At 41.2% G+C, this 20,825-nt stretch overlaps 1 protein-coding gene across 1 annotated transcript; it reads left to right on the top strand.

Annotated features, from left to right (window-relative positions):
- Positions 1-1,621: 1,621 nt before the first annotated feature.
- ARMC10 (armadillo repeat containing 10) lies at positions 1,622-19,509 on the top strand. The gene is made up of 6 exons (XM_074942527.1): positions 1,622-1,856; positions 4,528-4,673; positions 6,203-6,337; positions 7,555-7,731; positions 14,796-14,867; positions 17,744-19,509. Exons 1-6 carry the CDS (start codon positions 1,622-1,624, stop codon positions 18,038-18,040), a joined length of 1,062 nt encoding a protein of 353 aa, XP_074798628.1. The 3' UTR covers positions 18,041-19,509.
- The last annotated feature ends 1,316 nt before the right edge of the window (positions 19,510-20,825 follow it).

Below are 20,825 nucleotides of genomic sequence, written 5' to 3'. Positions count from 1 at the left end.
TGGGGAAAGTCACCTCTTTCTCTGGCCACTGCAGCCCTTCACATCCCAAATTTTCCCCACCCCCTCTTCTTACCCCACTGCCCCCTCCCACCTATCCCCTATTCCCTCCAAGGCCACCACCTCACCTTACATGTGCATCTTCTCCAGGGTCGAGGCACCTAATTAGTGGAGCCACACCTACACGGCTCCACTAATTGGGTGCATGGCCCGTTCATTCTCTTGTGTGCAGCCACCCAGGAGCGCACCTTAGAGGGAACTATCCACGGACCACCTGAATGGAGCTCGTGGACCACTGGTGATCCACGGACCACAGTTTGAGAACCTCTGACCTAGCTCCCAAAGCTATACTGCAGATTAATTTTTTGTGAAGTGCTAGGGGAGTCTTAGCCAGAAGGTGTTCCTGTGGCCTACTGATTAGATTCTACTAATTAGGATTCTAGTCCCAGTTTGGCTCCTGGGTGACCTAGGACAAGTCCCATTTCCCCATCTATAAAATGTGGATAATGACGCTGCCCTCCTTTGTAAGTGCTTTGAGATCTGTCAAAAATTGCTGTTCAGGAGCTCGTTATTACTATATAGTAGTATTAGTAGTTTTGTTCATATACTGTGACAGGTGTTTAAAGTTTCTGCTTAGCTTCAGTTAGTTTTCATGTTTTTAAAAAGGGCTGAGTGAAAAATGAAAAGGTGATAGTGGAGTTGTTACTACCATTTTTCTCTCTTATATCTGATTGCAATGTCTCCCATGTGGAGATTATCTCCCACCCTCTTCTTTTGGGGAGATGATTATAGTTGGAGTTTTTAAGTAAGAGCTACCTTGAAAATGTTATTATTTGTATTGTGGTAGCACATAGGAGCCCCAGTCACTGATCAGGATCCCATTGTGCTATGTAAAAAGAATAAAAAGAAGGTCCAGGCCCCAAATAATTTATAATCTGTGATGGGGGGCGGGCTGCACATGACTAGGCTTGAAATTAGATCAAATCAGATGCCCTCGTGAGATTTTGAGGGGGGGTGGTTTTAGTTTCCAATCATGCCCACATTTTGGTTAGCATTTAAACATAATGGATCATGCCCACAGCTGAGGTACTTTTCCTGGTGTGCTGATTAGGCTGGGGGAGAGGGACCATCACCTGGGCTGGGCAGTAGGTAGTTAGGTTTTGGGTGTGAGCAGTGGCGGACTAGCCATAGGGGCCCCGGGCAATCGGGGCCCCGCCGCCGCCCTCCGCTCCTGCCGGGGACCTCGGGAAGCTCCAGCGCCCCGACCCCGCTCCCCGACAGGAGCACCGAGGGGGAGAGACTGCACGGGGGGCCACAAACCCCCTAACCCCGCGCGCTGGGCGTGGGCCGACCGCTACAGCGCGTGACGGGCGGCGAGGCTTGCCGGGGGCGGCTGCCTGTCACCGCCTCCGCGGCGCGAGCCGGGGGGGGCAGCACGTCAGCGTAGGGGGGCAGAGGTCAGAGGGGAGGTTTGCCGCCGAGCGGTTCCGCAGCGCAGTTGCGGGACGGGGAACGACGTGTCCCGTTTCCGCCGGGCCAGGCTGAGGCGCGTCCCGCGGCGGTGAAACGGGCGCTTGGGCCGGCCTCAGCCTGGGCGCTCGGCGGGGCCGAGCACCAGCGGGGCATGGGCGAGGCCAGGGGGGCGGCGAGAGCTGGGGCGGTGGCGGCGGCGGCGGGGCTGGTGCTGGGAGCTGGCGCGTGTTACTGTGTTTACAGGCTGACCGGGAACAGGAGAGCGGGAGCCGCCGCCGGGACAGAAGGAGCCGCTAGCGCTGGGTCGGCCCCCGGGGGCGGTTTGCTGCCTCAGGTGTCCGGGCTGTCCAGCCTTGCCTGGCGGGGACCCTCCAGCCTCCGCTCAGGTGAGATGCAGAGGGGCTCACGCCGGCAGGCTGTCTGCAGCCAGGCTGTGCCCCTCCGACCTCCCGCCCACTGCCGGGGGCTTTGTCCAAAACACCCTTACTTACTCTCACACACCAGGGGCGTTTTTAAACATTTGTATTGCCGACAAAATCTAGGCTTTGTAACAACGCTGCCTGATGCCTTAGCTGATGTGACCTTCCAGAGGTGGCATGAAAGAAGAGAGGGGAGAGTTGTGGGGGTAGGAAAGTGAGCTTATTTTGTTACTCTTTTGGGTTATTGTATGTTAGCATTTCCTGGTATCCTGACAGTAATGCAGCTAGCGAAGTCTCTGTTAGGGATCCAGCCGTGCTCTACATCTCTCTTCTCACCTAGCGTAGCATTTATTTTTACAGAAAAAACACTTCTAGTTCATAGTCTTCTTCAGACTACTTGAATAGGTCAGTTTGATTAGAGCTGGATTTACTATCTGAAACTTTAGGCACCTAAATTCCTTCATAAATCTGGCCCTAATGGATGTGAAACTTCAAACAGACTCTCACTGATGTATTTTTAAAAGCTGACTAGACTCCCTTTAAATCATGAATCTTACCAGTTGCCTTATTGAAAGTGCTTTATTGGGTATCTTGCTTGCCCCCTGTTTTGTTAATGATTTGTGTAGCCTTGTAACTGATAAAAGCACAGATTGGTATAGTAAGGAAAACATTAGTGTTTTTGCAGGCTAGCTTTTGGATGTTATGTTATCTTCAACTTTTGTTTCAAATGAAAGAATGTTGAAGCATGTGTTGTTATGAGGGAGAGGAAGAATGCATGCACAGGTTTTGAAACCAATAATATAAAGAAGTTAACCAACTTCTGGATCTTCACAGTCTGACAACAGTCTTTTTAAGGGATTGATAATGATGAAAGAAACAGACTGAGACTGCATTGGACACCTGTAGAAAAAGTTTTGCCACTTCTAATGTAAGTCTAGATTTGTCCAGCAGAATTGCAGTGGTTCAGTTTCCTGAGCTCTGTTTTTCATAAGAATTTCAGGTTACACTTTGGTCACAGTCTCAATTGAAATGCTAAACTATCTTGCCATTTTTGTAGTTTGATGCTGATGAGCCACTATTTGCAGACAGCATAACTGATATTGGTAAAAATGTAGGAAAATAGGGTTCAGAATAATTGCAACCTAGTGAGAGTGTAACAAGGCAGTATTTTTTGTGAAATCTTTTGTGTGTGTGACTGTCGGTTTACACTGCCACCAATCTGGCAAAAGTCAGTAGGATCTGAACATACTCAGTACTGAAAATCAGTGTCTTTTTTTAAGTGGCTAAAGCCCTGGTTCTGCTACTGAATCTACTTGGGCAGACACCTGACCTTGTGTGAAGCCATTCAAGTCAATGGAGGTCCACAAATGCACAGGAATCCTCCATGGAGATCTGACTGCATGATCAGGACCTATATCTGGAGTTAAATGCTTAACTTCATGCACTTAAGTTTGAAAAATTTAGAATTGTTCAAGACCTTTAAAAAAACCCAACCTTTGTCACATTCAATGGCTAACCATTGTGCATAAAGATTCAATAATGAGGAATAATGCTAATAAATCAAGAGAGAATCTCATGAAGCATAGGATCTGCTTCTGGGCAAGCTGGGGAGTTTCACAAAATCGTAGTATTTATTAGAGTACCACTTCCTTTATCGCAGATCCTGGTCTTCATAAAACCATTTAGCCAGCTCAAGAGCTTCACTCCTGATCTGGCTGATCGTGAACTTTGACATTAGTAGCGTTTGCTTTCATGAAGTCCAGGTACTGTATGACACTCTTATGGTTAGCTGACTTAGGAGCAGAGCTCTTCAGTTGGCTGAGTGTCTTCATGAAGACCAGTAACCTTAACACAGCAGCTGTTTCTTTATCAAAGATGTTCAGCTCAGCTCAGATGTCCCTGGACTAGCATATTCTTCATTCACCCTGTTAGCCCCCCAGTTCTGGGAGGAATATTATTGGAGATAAGTCAAATTTCTACTCTCCTCCTAAATTGTCCAAAAAAAGTTGTCACATTCCATGTCAGAAATGGAAGTAGCAGACATTTAAAAAAAAAAAATCTCCATTGGATAACTGCAATGAATAAGGATCCAGTTATGATGAATAGTGCTAACAGAATTATTTCTTTGTTAATTAGCAAAATCATTACATAACCCCACATTCTCACAATTTTTTTTATACTTTCTACACTTTTGTAGTTTTGAAACTAGAGGGGCTCAAAGTCATGCAACTCAGAAAGTAAGCTTTTTTTAAAATAATTTTTTGGCTAGAAATCAGAAACTACTTAATTTACTTAAAACCTAAAAAAAAAAAAACCCAAAAAACCACACACACCCCTACCCACTCACCCCACCAGGCTTTACTCAGATTATATGCTGAAAAATTGGGGCAGATGCATTCTTTTAAAAATGTGTATTGAAATCCTGCTTTAAATGCAAAATAGAACCCAGCCTTAACTGGTATGGCAGTGGCTCTGCCATAATATCATAGGTGGATCAGTGAATCCTGGGACTACAACTGACATGCTCTCCATAAGTATGTGGGTATAACACAGTTCTGTAAAAGGTTATGTGCTTTGGTTCAGTGAAATGATTCAAAGTTGATTTGAATTTTTTTTTTTAATTTTTAAACCTTGGCAGACACCGATCTTCCCAAATCACCCAGTAACTTGGACGCCAATCATCTACAGAAGCTTATTCATTTGCTTGAGTCCACAGATGATCCGTTAATTCAAGAACAAGCCTTGGTCACTCTGAGCAACAGTGCTGCCTTCTCTGTAAATCAAGTAAGTCATGTTCTAAAGAAAGCAATTATATTTCAGAGTGAGCCAGTACAGAAAATGAGACTGCATTTTGCTGAGGAGTAAGCATGAGATAGATCTAGAAACTCCTGTGTTCTAATCCTAATTTAGTGACTGTCACCCAGATCCTCAAAGGTATTTAAGTGCCTAACTCCCATGGATTTAAAAGGGAGTTAGGCACCTAATTTTGTGGATCTGGGCCAACATGACCTCGTTTCAGTCATTTAATCTCTCTGCCTTAATTTCCCCATTATTACAATGGATAGAAGAATAACTACTTTACTGGGCTGTTATGAGCATAACTAATGTTGGTACAGAGCTTCATATTTTCAAAGTGCTATTTTATGTGGGCATTATCACTAACAGTTTTGTAGCGTCAACTGAAGAGTTTGATCTGAGAGGTGCTGAGCACCTGCAACTTCCATTATCAGGCCTGAAATTTTCTATGTCTAACCCCTCTGCTATCAGGGTATACCTTGGACTGGGAATTCAATAGGACAAATTTCTTTGGGAGATACCTGGGTACAGGAAAGCATAAAGGGTTAATTTTCAAGCTTCCACACTTCTCTTGTTGAGGTATTTCTCACAATTGTAACCATAGTTTCTCAATTATTCTCTGGCCTCTAATGAGAAACTAAAAATATTATTTCTTACTAAAAAAATCTTTATTCTTTCCCCCCAGACCCCTACTAAGGTGACTTGGGTGTCTTGAAGTTCTGAGATTTTTCATAAGGAGAATTAAAACAATTGTGTTGAGTTCAGTTTTGGGGAGGAGGAAGTAGGGTTTTGGCAGGAGGAGTAATATATTTTTAAGAGCATTTGAACTTTGTAAATTTAAAGGAAAATAAAGCTAAATTTTAGAACCTGCTAACTAATTTTCAACCTGGTTCTGCAAACCTGCATGCTGAATTCCTGCTGAAATCCTACTGAATTCAAAGTGGAATTCTGACACAGAGGGCTTGAATAATAGAGATATTTTGCTCTTTTAAGATATTAGGCCATATTCTAGCCTCAAATGTTTAAGTAGGGCTCCCACTGATTTCAATGAAAGTAGTGTAACCAAAGCCAAAATATGGCCTGTTGATGGCATATTTTACTACACTAAATGAAAAACACAGTAATTGTTTAAGTTGGATTAAACAAAAACATAACTGATGCTTCTTTCTATCTCGAGAAGTGAGCAAAGCTTTCTTAATTCGGATAGTTTTTACAAGATTTGAGAATTTTAGGAGTGACCCTGCAGAAACGTGTATCTGTCCTATTTGTTCTCATTTTATCTATGAAAAAATTTGGTGATAAACCAGGTACATACTATAAATTGGCATAAAAGTTTCACAATGAAGGTTGTGCATATTTATTTTGTATAGGCTGGTATGTAAAGAAAAAATATTAAACTGCTGATATTCTCTGCTTAAATATCAGAGACCAGATCCTGAAGGCTTTACTCCAGCAGAACTCTAATTTGGTTTAAGATTAACAGTAATATCTTATATATTTATCTGTTTCTCTTTTAGGATATAATTCGAAATTTGGATGGCCTTTCTGTTATTGGAAAGATGCTCTCAAATTCCATTCCCAAAGTTAAAGAAAAAGCACTAAACACACTTAATAACTTGAGTATGAATGTTAAAAATCAAGAAGAGATAAAGGTAAGTGTACTAAAAGGCACCATAACTGAAGCAAAATTGAACAACAGAATGAAGTATGGACAGCTAGGAAGCAATAAAGACCTTTCAATATAGATGTTGATTAAAAGGATTATACAGCAACATTTTGGAGAACATGAATATATACAAATCAGCAGATCCAAATGATCTTTAAACCCTAAGGCCAAGAGAAATAGCTAACAAATTTATTGAACAACTAGCAATTAGTTCTAAAGCATTTTAGAGAACCAGGCTGATTCCAGAGGACCAGAAAGAAAATTAACTTGATACCAATATTCAAGAGAGAAAAAAGATATCAGATGGAGTCAGGATTATTATTTTAAATTCAATCTCAAATATATATTATAAAATCCATTCGCAGATAGTTCTGCTTTTTCAATAATACAAATGCAAAAATGTAAAGGGATAAGGTCGATTTCAGACTCACATTTTCCTAATATTCAAACCTATCCCTCTACAACTGTGAGCCCTTACAAAAGCTGTGTTCCATTGTAAATGGAAACTATTGATCAGTAAGTGGAGAGGGAGGCTTTTCTCAGGAGCTGGACCTGAACTATGGAATCTGTTGCTACATGGTCATTCTTATCTCTTGTAACTAACCACTTTTTTGCAACTAAATGCAAAACTCATTTCTTCTGCCTAGCTTTGCCTCCATAAATTTATCACATATACAAATACACAAAACCCTATAAGCAATTCAATTCCAAGTGCCTATTTCTTGAAGTGAAGGAAGAGACATTTCAGTTCCAGTTTTAGAATACTGGTGTAGGGGGTGTGTTCAGATACAATTGGATGGGAATATAATGCCTAGTCTGACAGAGCCATTCAGTGTTGTTACTTTGGGCCTGTCCAAAAGGCCCTTGTAAATTTATGTAGAGCAGGTTTTTTTTTGTTTAAATCAGAATATTGTTTAAAGTAGCTCATCAGAAAACTGATTTTTTTTTTTAAAACTAGTCTTTACAAAAAATTCAAATTGATAGTTTCTGCTAAAATTTAAGGTAGCTTATTTAGCTGCTAGTGTCTTACTTATGTGTTCTTGATCGAAGATGAGACTGATTATACATAGTTTTATTTATCCCCTTGCTGCTGGGAATCATGATTTTGAGCCATCGTGACTACTGACACTGGGATGTTAACTGAACTTCTTTGGCTGGAACAACAAATTGTACATTTAACCATTTCTTTTTTTGTTCTTTAAGGTATACATTTTACAAGTCTGTAAGGAGATTGAGTTATCACCTTTGAACTCTGATCTGCAGCTAGCTGAACTTAGATTATTAACAAACATGTCTGTTACCAATGACTACCACCATATGATGACAGATGCAATTCCGTGCTTGCTTCGTTTGCTTTCAGAAGGAAACGAAAGGACACAGGTACTGTTTATTGTACTATCATAACCAGATACCAAGGTGCTTAACTTTGACTGACATGTCTTCTAGTTTAGATTTGCTTTCTTTATTTAAACCATCAGTTTCTAAGGTACTCTGTAGTGTGTGATTTATTTATTTAAAGAAAAATAATTTTACAATTCAGTAGCTATAACTAGTGGAGAAAATGTAAAGGACTTGCAAACATTGCCCAACTGTCCTCTCCAGTGGAAATTCCCACAGGAGGGAAGAGTACTTCACAAGAATCTTCTTGCAGAGTTTCTCACCCCAAATCATTCCCATGGTGAGGTATTCCCCCTCTCTGGAGATGAAGCCTTGTTTTTGCCCCTGTATTGTTGGATGCTTTAGGAGACCAGAGCCATCCACACAGTAATCCTCTGCCTTTGCACTGGCTCTAGAAACCCCACCACCCCCTTCCACTGTCTGACCTGTCAGGGAAAATGGAGTCATGCTACCAGTGCCTCTCAGTTTCAACTGCCACATGGATCCCATTATAAAGGGGGTTGCGTCTGTACAGAGATGGGGAGAGCATGGAATATACAACACCACAAGCTTTATTACCTTTCCTACTAATCTCTGGTGCTCCTGTGGGAAATAAAGCTCCATTCAGCTCTTTTCTGCCTCTGGCCTGTAGGATCCCAGTAAGTAAATAGTACCATGGAGGTAGGAGACAGAGACCACCACCACTTCAGCACAGGGCAAAAGGAGATCTGCATGTGGAGGGTTCCACTGTTGCATGAATCTCTGGGGATAGTGAGCAAGGGTTTGCTCTCAGAATTACATGGTGATCTTAATGAATGTTCTTTATCTAACATCTGTTTATAATATGGCTCTCCTGGAAGTTGTATATACAGGGAGAGTAGGTCATCACAGTCAACAGCCATCTTGTGGATCTGAGAGCTGAAATTTGCCCTTTGACTTACAGAAGACTCCTTATGTTGGGTATGTCTGTGACCATAATTACTAGGAATATAGGATCATCTGAATTTTTGTCAGAGTCCCACTACTAATAGAAGACCTGTGTGCATATGTACCACTTCTTAGTGGTATTTGAAAAAAGGAAAATTGTATATTTGTAAATTACTATCAGATATAATGGGAATCTTTTCTTCTCCTTATGATGCTTCCTGGGGGTACCCAGGGTTATGAGGCACCTCGCTACCAACTGCCCTTAGCATGAGGAAGCCTTGTCTGTGTCTGCTGTATCCCCAAATCCATAAGCCATGGGCAACGCAAATACTCCCCTTCTAGGCTTATGCAAGCCTCACGGTCTCTCTACAGGTTAGTGATGGACACTCTAACTTCTGAGCCCTCTGAGTATTCCCCTCGAGTGTCCAGCACTTGTTCCACTAGACACTTGCAGTATTCCCAGGTTCACTGCTTCCAAAGAAGCAGTACATCCCAGCTTACTAGTTTCATTCAGATCACTACTCCGCTTCACATGCGGCATGTAGATATGTTTATATTGAAAACAAGTAAGTTTATTGAACAAAGTATAACAGTTCAAGTGAAAGTAAGTAAAAGTATTGGAAATAAATGTTTACATATAAAATCATAATATGCACTCCAGAACCTAGACTTAACTCAACATTTTCATGTCATAGAGCAATGCTCACCTAAAATCCTTCCAGTATTTTACAGCCAGCCTTGGCTGTGACCGTCCATTTATAAGACGGACACTGTTTGCCTCCTCAGTTGAAGGATTCAGGGTATACCTTTGCATCCCCAGATATATCCCAAAAATCCATTCTCATTTATTTCTTACTGCAAATTTCCTCTTGAAGATTTTGCAATGTTTTGATTGTCATTTGGCTCAGTATGCCAACAGGCATCCATTGTGAGACATATAATGCCCAATATACTCATGGCCAGACAGAGGTCTGTCTGTTACCTCCTGCCTGAAAGGAACCTGTCCAAAACATGTCACCTGCTTTAAGGACAATTTTCTGTACAGATGTTACTACTTAAATATTATCCATACATACATTTTTGCAGTGATTATGATGACCAGAGGGCTCTAGGCTCTTACTGTTGGTATAAACCTCACCTGACACCCTTTAGTGAATTATGCATATATCTGATCCAGCGGATCCTGGTAAAAAAAACAACTCTATGCATGCCCTGTGCCCTCTGCCAGTTGGCACTATGAGGTTCCTGGGTCACACTTGTCCATTAGGGACAAAATTCAGAGCTAATCTAAGTTGGAGCAATTCTATTGACATCTGTACATCCACTCACACCAGCATTTAAATCTTGCTCACTCTTCTTATATAAATAGTTTCATTGATTGATCAGGGTTCCTTACATGAGTTAGACAATCACATTTGGCCCTTAATGTAGTAGTACATGCTTTAAAGTGACATGTCAGTGCTACAAGATGGCAATTCAAGAATATTAGCCTCAGAAATAAAAGGCAGAGATGTGCTCATCATGCATTCAATCAGAATTGAAAATGCATTATTTAAATAATCTGTAGTTATGGCTAACACAAATCCAGCTTGCTTTATTCATTGCAAGTAGTCTCCCAGAGAGACTACTTGCATATGTAAGGCAAGTAAGATTTGGCCCTAAATATCTGACATCCCTTGTCTTTATCAAGGCAACAGCTGACTTTGAAGGTAGGGTCCTTTGATGCAGAAGCTACTGTCAAGTGCTCTGCAAAGGCTAAAGGGAGTTGCTGCCGTGTCTCCAATTATGGTGCTTACTGTAAATCACTGGAATAAATATCTTTCAACAAACAGGCTTTCCAAATCTCTCACCTCTGTGATTTCACTCCCAGTAACCCACTGGGCACAAGTCAGATTTCCTTGTTCACTTATCCAGCACACAGCAAGAATCTTAAATTGTTTTAGCTCTGTCGCCCCATATAATCAGAGTTCACTAATATTAAAAACTAAACCTTCTTCCTAAAATAGCCTGTTTTATTTGTATCTGTGACACTCCTTCTTGGAGTGTTACTGTAGAGGTTGGCTTAGTGAAATGTTGCACAGCACCTCAGTGCAGGTACACACGTCTCTAATTTCATGAATTTAGATCCTTCATCCCAAATTCTGGGGATTTCATGAACCCCCTTCTCGTAATACCAAGGACTCTCAAATCCACCATTCCATAATAAGCTGGTCAGCCCAAAGTGTATCACTGATGTAATAACTCTCAATCCTTTCCTGTATAGCTCCTGTTAATAGCTCAGATACTCTACCTTAAGAAATGTAGCATATCTGCATCTTTCCCCAAAAATACACAAAAACCACATTGTAAAATAATCACGTTTATATTTCCACATAAATCATAGGCATGGACTTGGAAGGATTATATTTTAATCGGGAAATGTCATTAAAGGTAGATTTTTTTTTTTACTGTACATACACAAACGATGCAAAAATATTTTCATCAGTGATACTTGAAATTTCTAGATAAATTCTCAAGCAGCATTTTCTTTTACTTTGCCTAAGGATATTTATTTTGTATATTTTGACGTGATGTTGACAATGTGTTAACAATTATGAAGCTTTAACTTTTTGAATCTTAATAATTAATGACAAATGTTAAGGCTGCAAGTCTTCCACGGAAGTCATGGATTCAGTGACTTTCTGGGACCTCTGTGACTTCTGTAGTTGCTGGTGCGGCTGACCCCAGGGCTGCCCAAGCAGCTGGGGTGGCCCCAAGGCATGCCGCACAAGCCACTCCTTGAGCAGCCCCAGGGCCAGCCACACCGGCTGCTGCTCGGCCCCCGGAGCAGCAGTGCCCCAAGCCACACCCCCCCCACCTCCCTACCCCAAGCACCTAAGATTTAGTCAGGGGTATTTATAGTACAAGTCATGGATACGTCACGGGTCTTTGTTTATTGCCTGTGACCTGTCCATAACTTTTACTAAAATACCCATGACTAAATCTTAACCTTAATTATGGTCTGCCACCCACCATAATTTCATAATTGAATTAATAAAAATAAAATTAAACATGAATATTATCTGTCAGAATTATTTAAAAACAAAAATAATTTCTGCAAAGCCTAGTTATGTGATGGGAAAGGAGAAAAGATCAGAGTTAAGCCTTATTTGGCATTTCCAGACACCTATTTAGTTTTGTTTTTTAATACTACAACATTGTAACAAGACTGTAAATACATATCAATTACTGAAGAAAAAGTTTTAAGCTGGGAATTATTTGTTATGCTCACTTCAGCATTAACTGAAGGGCAGTTCAGAACTGTACTGAAGGGTAGAGAAACACAAAAAAGTACATCCTAAGACCTCCTGAAAATGCACTTCTTCTACAAAGCGTATTGATTCCTATCTTAGCTGCCTTTCAGTGAGTGTGAGAGAATTTTAAAATATGGAATTAGGAGATATGTGCTGAACATCACTTAGTCACTGGCTTTTGTTGCATCCCATTCTTTATCTGCTCATTGTCTACTTCGATTGTAAACAGAAGTCGGAGTTACTCCCCTCCCCCCAAAAGCCCAATTTGCATGGTTGCAATTTTAAAATACTAAGATAGCTGCAGTCCTATATTTAACACTTGTCCTGTGCAAGGCTGGTGTCAATGTCTGGTATGGCTTATAGCTGAGAGTGCCAGTCTCAGGGCAGACATGCCAAACTGGTGGTATATCCAAGAAGTAGATTTCTTCAAGCCAGTAGCAAACATACACTGTATTAGTCTTGCCATGGAGCCACAGACAGTCTCCTTAAGTTCTCCAGCCCTTCTTTGCCACCCAGACAAACTGGACTTTATAATGAAAGATTATTAAAACCAAGATTCACCACACATTAGGGTACTCCCAACCACAAGAGGCCAGTCACTTACCCCTGGTCAGTGGATACTCTTGATCTCACCAAAGACAATGCTGTAGTCAATTTCTCTAATAAGCTAAAAATTTATTAGCTAAGAAAAAGAAATGAGTTATTGAGAGGTTAAAGCAGGTAAAATACATTACATGTGAGTCTAAGTTTGTAGTCCAGTTGATAGCAGAGCTGTAGTATCTGCTAGTTCTCTAAGTTTCTCAGGGTTGCCCAAAATGGCTTTGGGGACCTCTGTCCAATTGCTCAGAATTCCACCCTGTCAGAATTCATCAGTCCAGAGATGGAGAATCGCTCCCAGGGTCCCTTCTTATAGTTGAAAAGAGTCTGGCAAGCGTTCTCAGCACAGCATGGGCTCTTGCTTTGTTGACTACACGCAAACGTCTGTGAATTTTCCATTATTGAACATTGAGACCCATGTTCTGAAGTTAATGTTTCTTCATTTACAGTTTTGAGGCTTCAGACCCATTTAATGGACAATTTGAAGATGATGCATTTAGTTACAGCCATCCAGACAATCTTTCATAATTTATCAGGGAGTTTTACATATTAAATGAACTCATATCTAAACGCTAATACATCCGTTTGATCTACAACTAAATAAGTACAAGGTAATTGTGACATAGTTCTGTCCTTGTCTTAGTGGGTCTTGCGTTTCCTGGCGGATTTCGGTAGCCTCGGAGGCTCACTGTGACCCTCCACGTAGCCCTTCTCTCTCTAGAGGCAAGGGTCACAGCCTATTGAGCCATTTGCATCATAAGCCAACAAGGGAGGTGAGGAGAAGCTACCCTCCCTTGCACAGTCTCTGCTGTCTCCCAGTCTCAGTGATTAATCAGGGGAAAAGCAGGGGAGTCCAGGCCTGCCTTCTACTCTGGGCTCCAGCCCAGGGACCCTAATAGTATCAGCTATGGTAGCTGACTTTTTAAGAAACCGGACACATACAATTCCCTGGGCCACTTCCCCACAGCAGCCCCCCCTTCCTCAAGATCCACTTCACCCTTACCTCAGGGCCTCCTTCCTTGTGCCTGATATGGTTTGTATTTGCTCAGTCTCTCCAACAGCACAACTTCTTCCTACAGCTCCTGACATGCACATCCACCTGATTAACTAGGAGGCTTTTAACTAGTTTCAGCCAACCCCTGATTGGCTTCAGGTATCCCAATCAACCTAGCTGTCCTCCCTGCCTTCTGGAAAGATCTTAATTGGCCCCAGGTTTCTTAATTGACCTGGAGCAGCTGCCATTTGTTTAACCTGGTAATAGATATATTTGTCACAGGCTAAACAAATCCCTGTCTCACATTACTTTACTATAGCCATCTGGCCTTGTCCCATCACAGTAATACATGATGTATGTAATGAGATATCTATAAACCTGTTGACTGCTAAGTGAAGACAATGCCATTAACATTACACTAATTTTCATGAATTTAGAGTAAATGTAATTACCGGGGCATATGCCATGTAAATGTAATGTGATAACATCCGCCTTTGTTCTGTTCTAACAAGTGAACTGGCTTGAACACACTATGATCTCTTAGCATTTCTTTGGTATAAAGACACCAGTCAATTGCCTTATTGCTCTAATCTGAACCAGTCAGACAGCATCAGAGAGCTAGTAACCTGTTAGACAGCATCACAGCTGGTTTACTAAACAGTGGATTCATTTAATGCATAATCCTGCACTACTAAAATCAATGGAAGCTACATCACTGATTTCAGTGAGTGGAGGATCAAGCCCTTAGAGATGAAAGGCCAAGTTCTCCTCTGTTTCATTGTGTAAAAACCAGAATAGCTCTACTGAACTCAGTAGAGAGAGCACACTGGAGTTACTACAGATTGACACCAATGTAAATAAGAGTAGAATTTGCTCCTGAAGTATTTTTCCTCCTCAGCTGCTTTAGCTACAATGAATTAATTGTTAAAGGCTGACAATTTGCTTCTCTCTGTTCAAAAGCAGTAAATGAAGACAGTCCTGGTACCAAAGAGCTTACAGATGTAGAGAAAGCAAGGACACACTGAGAAGCTTAGAGGTGGGTGGGAGGTGGCTCTTTTCTTGTGGACATCACTGAAGAAGTTTATCTTTATGTGGAACTAGAGGGTAATAGTGTGGCAAATTCTAGTAGGGAGACCGTTTCATGCAAAGTTGCGGGGAGGAGGGAAGGCATGGGCGAAGGAGACAGTGAGTATTAAGATTCCCCTCCCCTTATTTTAAGAGTTTTTCCATGTGAACTATTATGTTCCTCATTTCAGATTCAAGTTCTGAAAGTACTTGTGAACTTATCTGCAAACCCAGCCATGACAAGACATCTTTTCAATGTTCAAGTAAGACTTCTGCCATTTTCAAACTGCTTCAGTGCTGAACACTTTAGTACAAAAGTTCATGATGCTCTTATTAAATCTACACTTCAAATTGTATGATTCTTAGATAGCTGTACGTTTAATGTTAGAATTTTACTTTACATAGCCAAAGCGGGCTGAAATCAGGACGGTAGCTGAAAGCATGCTAAGCCTCTCCCAGGTTGTGCTATATCAGAGATATCACATTCACATATGAAGATTCACCCAAGTGCATGGTTAACATGTTCACTATACGGCCACTGTTGATCATGCTTCCTGTATATAATGCAGAATGATAGTGGCAGTTTGCAGAAGTCCTTTCTCTCCATCCCTTCCCACCAAACAAGGGCATTGGTTGCTGCTCATACATGAGACACAAAATAACATACCCAATTGTCACTTTTCACCTATATTCATCTCCAAAAGGAACATATGGCCTGAGGATGTGCTGCAAATCATTTCAAATGCATCCAATGTTGCAAATTATCCTCACTTTCTCAACAACTGTTGTCTCAGCTGTCATAACTTTTTCAGCTGAGAAAGGTAGAAAATGCAGTATACACAAAACATCTCTATCCACAGATGTACTGTTTTGATAAGACATCTTTATGAACACAGTACCACTTCCAATGCAGCTCCCAAGGCAAAGGCAGTTTATGGATTTGTGGGGCCCTGGGCCAGAGCAAGTGGGGGGCCCCTTCCCACCCCGTCCGCCTGCAGTCCCCTCCCCATCCCCGCCCTCCTCCTGGCACTCCTGCCAGGGAAATGGGGCCGGGGCGCAGGGCCTTGCCCTGTTCTGCCCACCCAGCACTCCTGCAGGAGCAGGAGCACCAGGTGGGTGGACGGAGCTGGTCGGGGCATGGGGGCACTGTCCCAAGGTCTTTAATACATGACGTACTTTACCTTCCAGCACCTGTTGGTGCCCTCAGCATGCAGGTTGTTGCATCCATTTCAGCTATATGCAAAGGAATGTCGATATGGTAACAAATGAAATGTAAACCACTTCAAGTTGCCTTTTAGCTGTACTGTTTTTTACTCTCAAATGAGCTTCTCAAAACAAAATCAGACATCACAATATTTGGTTTCAGTACTCCTATTTTAAAACCCCTTTGTGGGAGTTGTGGGCACAAATAGCCACAAATCTGGCTATTTGTAGCTGCCCTACAGATACCATGTCTTACCACAGCTCCAGGTCAAAGTGTGTAAAAAAAAAAAGTAGACTTTTGTTCTTGATGAACTTCCACTTCATCTGACTATGGACTGCAGTTTTTTCAAGGGGCATTGTAAGGTCAAATATGAGCCAAAAATGAAGTAGATGTATAAAACCTGAGACCAATAAAAATGTTTCCATTAATTAAAAACAATGTTTACCTCCTTCCAACAAATAAATATTTGTATTCAGTGTTTGCCTCCCAAATGTTGTAACATGATCCTAATACCTTAGAACCTCGGAGAAAATTACTGTTCTTTTTAATCCAAAATGAAAAGGTCAAATAAGTGTAAAGCACGCTTGACTTTTCAAATAATCAGTTTAAATAATCTAAAGCATTCTTAACAACATAAGTAAGAATTTTTAAAAAAATTAAGCTGACTGTCCACTTAAGAACATCAGTATAATGTATGTGAAATGAATTTATCCATCTCAGTCCAGTCCCAATGGACATGCTCCATAAATCAACATAAATTAGCAACCTTGGTGACAGTCACAGTGGAAGTTATAGATGCTGACTTTCTAATGTGCCAGGGGGTGCTCCTCCCCACCCTGGCTCTGCTCCAGGTCCCACCCCCCTTTCCACCCCTTCCCCCAAGGCCCCTGCCTCTTCCTGCTCCGCCTCTTCCTGCCCTGTTCTGACCCGTCCCTGATCACTGATCAGCGGGGCACTGATTGGCAGGGCCGCCGGTGGATACAAGGCGCTGGGGGGAGGGAAAGGTGCTGATAGGGGAGCTGCCAGTGGGTGCTCAGCACCCACCATTTTGGAGTACCCATGGGGTCAGCACCTGTGGATTCAAGGACTGTTCCTGTGATCCTCCAAAGACACGTGTACCTAACTTTAAGCATGTAAGTAGTCCCACTGAACTCAATGTGCATGTTTGTAGGATCAGAGCCTCAATGTCTAAATGACATCTCATTGGCAGGGGCAGGATGGATAAACTGGCATTGCCACTGCCCATTCTGTGTCAGATCTGTTGATAAGCACACTTCAGTGCAGAATTGTCAGTCCAGTACCTTTTGATAGTCCTGCAAATTAGGATAGTAGTATGTAGTTGTGATTACATGCTAAGGCTTAAGTTTTTGAAAACTAAATTAAAAAGTTAACTGTATTTAGTCTTGCCCCTGATTTTTACCTGAACCAATATTTAAGTAGCCAAGGTCAGTCTTTAGTATACCAAAATTGTATCTTTATCTTGTCTGCACTTTAAAACACTTTCTAAATACTTGACAAACATTCAGTCACTGTTCAAGGCAACTGAAATACCATTCAGAATGAAAACAGTATTCCAGCTCTTATAAATGAAAATGGGAATTTTCCAGACAACCACATTCTAAAGATTCAGAGTACAAAGCGTATGTCAGGTTGCAAAACACAAGCCAATCTTTTCCAAAAGGGAAAATGTGCAGTCCTTGCAAGTCTTTGACATGCTTTTATAGCACATGGTAGCTGTAATGTGTATATAGATGTAAGGTTTCTATTTTAGTGAGTTTTAGTTAGAAGCTGTCTGGTGTGTGGATCAATATTTTTTATTTATTTATTTATTTTTAAAGAAATCATTGCTGTTTGGGGGGGTTACATCAGGAATTTTTCACACATTTACTTCTCAATTGGTGATTAAGCATTACTTTTATGTATTTAATGTCATAGGCACCATCATTGCTTTCACTTTTTGACAACTGCATAAACAAAGATATTCTGCTTAGAGCCCTGACGTTTGCTGCAAATTTGAATGAGAATATGAAAAATGAAGAGGGCATCATTACCCAGGATCAATACAGTGAAGATTCAATTTTTTCTCTGCTCTGTGGGCATTCTACCCAATATGCTAAGAAACTGATATGTTTATTGCATCACCATGATACAGAAGTGAAAGAACAAGTTGCCAAAATAATAACACAATTAAGAGGAGATACTAAGACCAAATACTCTGGTAAATTACAGTAATAGAAAGTGTTTATATTCAATGCTAAATGAATTTCCTTTCATGAAAGAGTGAAGTTTAACCCACCACTCTTATTTTGCTGAGCACAATTACATTACTGTAAGCAAGACAGCTTACAATGCATTTAATACACAGTCTGTTAGAGATTCTCTTTCAGAGTAATGTAAAATAATTGTCTGTTTAGTACTGACAGTCTCCTGACAGCACAAAACTAGTGTGTGTACATGATAGAGGAAAGGCACTTTGGGGCATGGAAATATTTTCATTTCAAATTTACAGTAAGTTATGAAACAGTGAGCTCAACTTTTAAAAAAGTGAACCTTAAAGTGACCTGTTAATGTTGCAAACAGCATTTTCACTTATGCAGCTGTAAACATTCACTCTAGGCTGTAATGTGTGATAGATTTTGAGCAGTGAATTTGTCACTTTAAGAAAGGTTAGGCCATTTAAATTTTAGCAATGTAATTCTATTAATTTTACTATACACTTGCAGGGAAATACTGGAACATCTATTAAGTAAAATTAATCTCCACATTATTACTTGGATGAAAGCATAATGAGATTAGTCAAATTATATAAACATCTTTTGAAGGGAACTAGAAACAAATTTAACAAGTAGTTTATAAGCATTATATTACCCTCTTAATTGCAAAGTTTATCAACTCAGAAAACAAATGCAGACACTTTGAATATAGAATGTAGAACATATAGTAGAAAACATCTTGTACTGAAACAAAGCCACTAAAAATCCTTGAGCAAAGAATTATAGTGGCACAGTTATGTCACTGTAGTTAAGGTTGCATCTTGACTTTTGTTTAAAGGTCAGCCTTTCTAAATCCTTTAAAATCAACATGCTTAGTTGGATTCCTCTGAAATTTGGTGTGCCTTGGGCGATGAAGGGCAGGGTTATTGATGTGGAGATATAAGCCCCAGAAAAAGTTAGCATTTTTCAAAATGGTATTTTTGGTTTTTTGCACAGAGCTAGGGCTCAAACTGTTGATGTGGGTCAAAATAGTCTGAGTTTTGCACAAGCTAGTGCATGGCACCCACTAAGTCTTAGGGGAGGCCAAAATGAGTGGTATTTAAGAATGTATATTTACAGTGCAAATGCAACCAATACAGAAAAATGTTCCTGCCATTTTATATACTTTATAGCTCAATTATTGTAAGTGATCTAAAATCAGAAAGGTTATTTGAATGGCCTTGAAATTTGCTGTGCTCATGGGGGCACAGAGTAGTGTTAGTGACCCTAACTTGGAGTCATTTGACCAAGGGGTTCCTGAGTTACAGACCCCCACCCCCAAATAATTGCTTTTGCTGCCATATTCTGTTAAACTGAGAGGTACTAATGACTGGATAACTCACAGACCTCATTGAGATTGATGGCTGTGCACTCATCCTTCAATTAACATAGCCAAGGATAAGTAAATCACAAGCCCCCACCTAAGACAAATTGCTACAATTTCTGAGTCATGGGTGGCAGGTTGTTGAGGGTTTTTTTGGTGGGGGGGGGAATATAATCGTTATCTTTGGATGGGGGCAGGGGGGAAGAAGTAGACATGTGAATGCTTCCTGGGAGGGGAGAGGTATTAAGGGGCAGTGGAATAGGGGGAGGGAGTTATATGGGGATGAGGGAAGTGTGGCACCCCCAAACTGCCAGTGCACCTCAATCTCCCTACACTCCACAACTCTGTCAGTGTGTCCCAATGTATGCACAAACTGCACACACCCACCATTTCAATTAGTCTGTGAGCTCTTTGGGGCAGGGACTGTCATATAGTGGGGCAGGAGCACCATTGTACTTAAAGTTATGTCACATTTGTTTAAAGGTCAAACTTTCTAAGTCTTCTAAAATTGACATGCTTAGTCAGATTCCTCTGAAATCTGGTGTGCCCCAGAAGACTAGAAAGTAGGGTTAGTAACCCAAATGTGGGGCCATTTGATCTAGGGGATATAGAGAGAGAGGCCCTGAAAAGCTATTTTTCAAAAATTTTAGATGGGTTTTTTTGGTGTGTGTTTGTTTTTTGCACAGAGCTAGTACCTGAATTATTGATGTGATGAAAATCAAAATAGTCTGTCTTTTGAGTCTTACCCAAGGTAGTGCATGACACCCACTAAATCTTTGAGGGACCCGAATTGAGAGTGGTATTTAGAAACATGTTCACCTTTTCACTTGTGTAGATGTGTAGTCTGGAAGGATTGCAGGGAGCGTGCACCAAAAAAGAAAAAAATGTGACAGGGTTTCTATGCATCCACTTCATGTTTGCTTCAGTCATCAGAACGTGCCACTGCCATGGCCCTGGTGAACTACCCCCAACTGGTGGTTCCAGTCCAAACCTTTGTACACCTGTGTAATAAAGATTTAATAATTCATCTTGCTTGCTACAAGTTGCTCTTACATTTTTATTTTATGGGGAGGTTTACTTTGAACACAGCAGAACGGTCAGCAGGGAGTCTAGCCAAAAGTTTTGTTGTATTGGATGGGGAGGAACTGAAAACCAAGGACTTCAGGGGGAGCAGGTATAAGGGTTGTGGCTGCAGAGGGGGCAGGAAATGAGGTGGGGTATAGGCAAGCCTTGTATTGGTTGTTAGGGAAACATCTATTTCAATAGCTCTGGTGTGGTGGGAGGGCAGACTTATGTAGTGTCCCCAAAACCACACAGCATGGAGGGTTGGAACTGACAGCACAAATACCTTGCTTGATGAAGGAAGAGAAATGTGCATGTTGCCAGCATGTGGATTCTGGCTAATTACTGGATCACAAGGTTGCAGAAGTGTGCAGAAGAG

Source organism: Natator depressus, chromosome 1, assembly GCF_965152275.1.
Source record: "Natator depressus isolate rNatDep1 chromosome 1, rNatDep2.hap1, whole genome shotgun sequence".
Lineage (NCBI taxonomy): Eukaryota > Metazoa > Chordata > Testudines > Cheloniidae > Natator > Natator depressus.
This window is presented reverse-complemented; position numbering and strand designations above follow the sequence as displayed.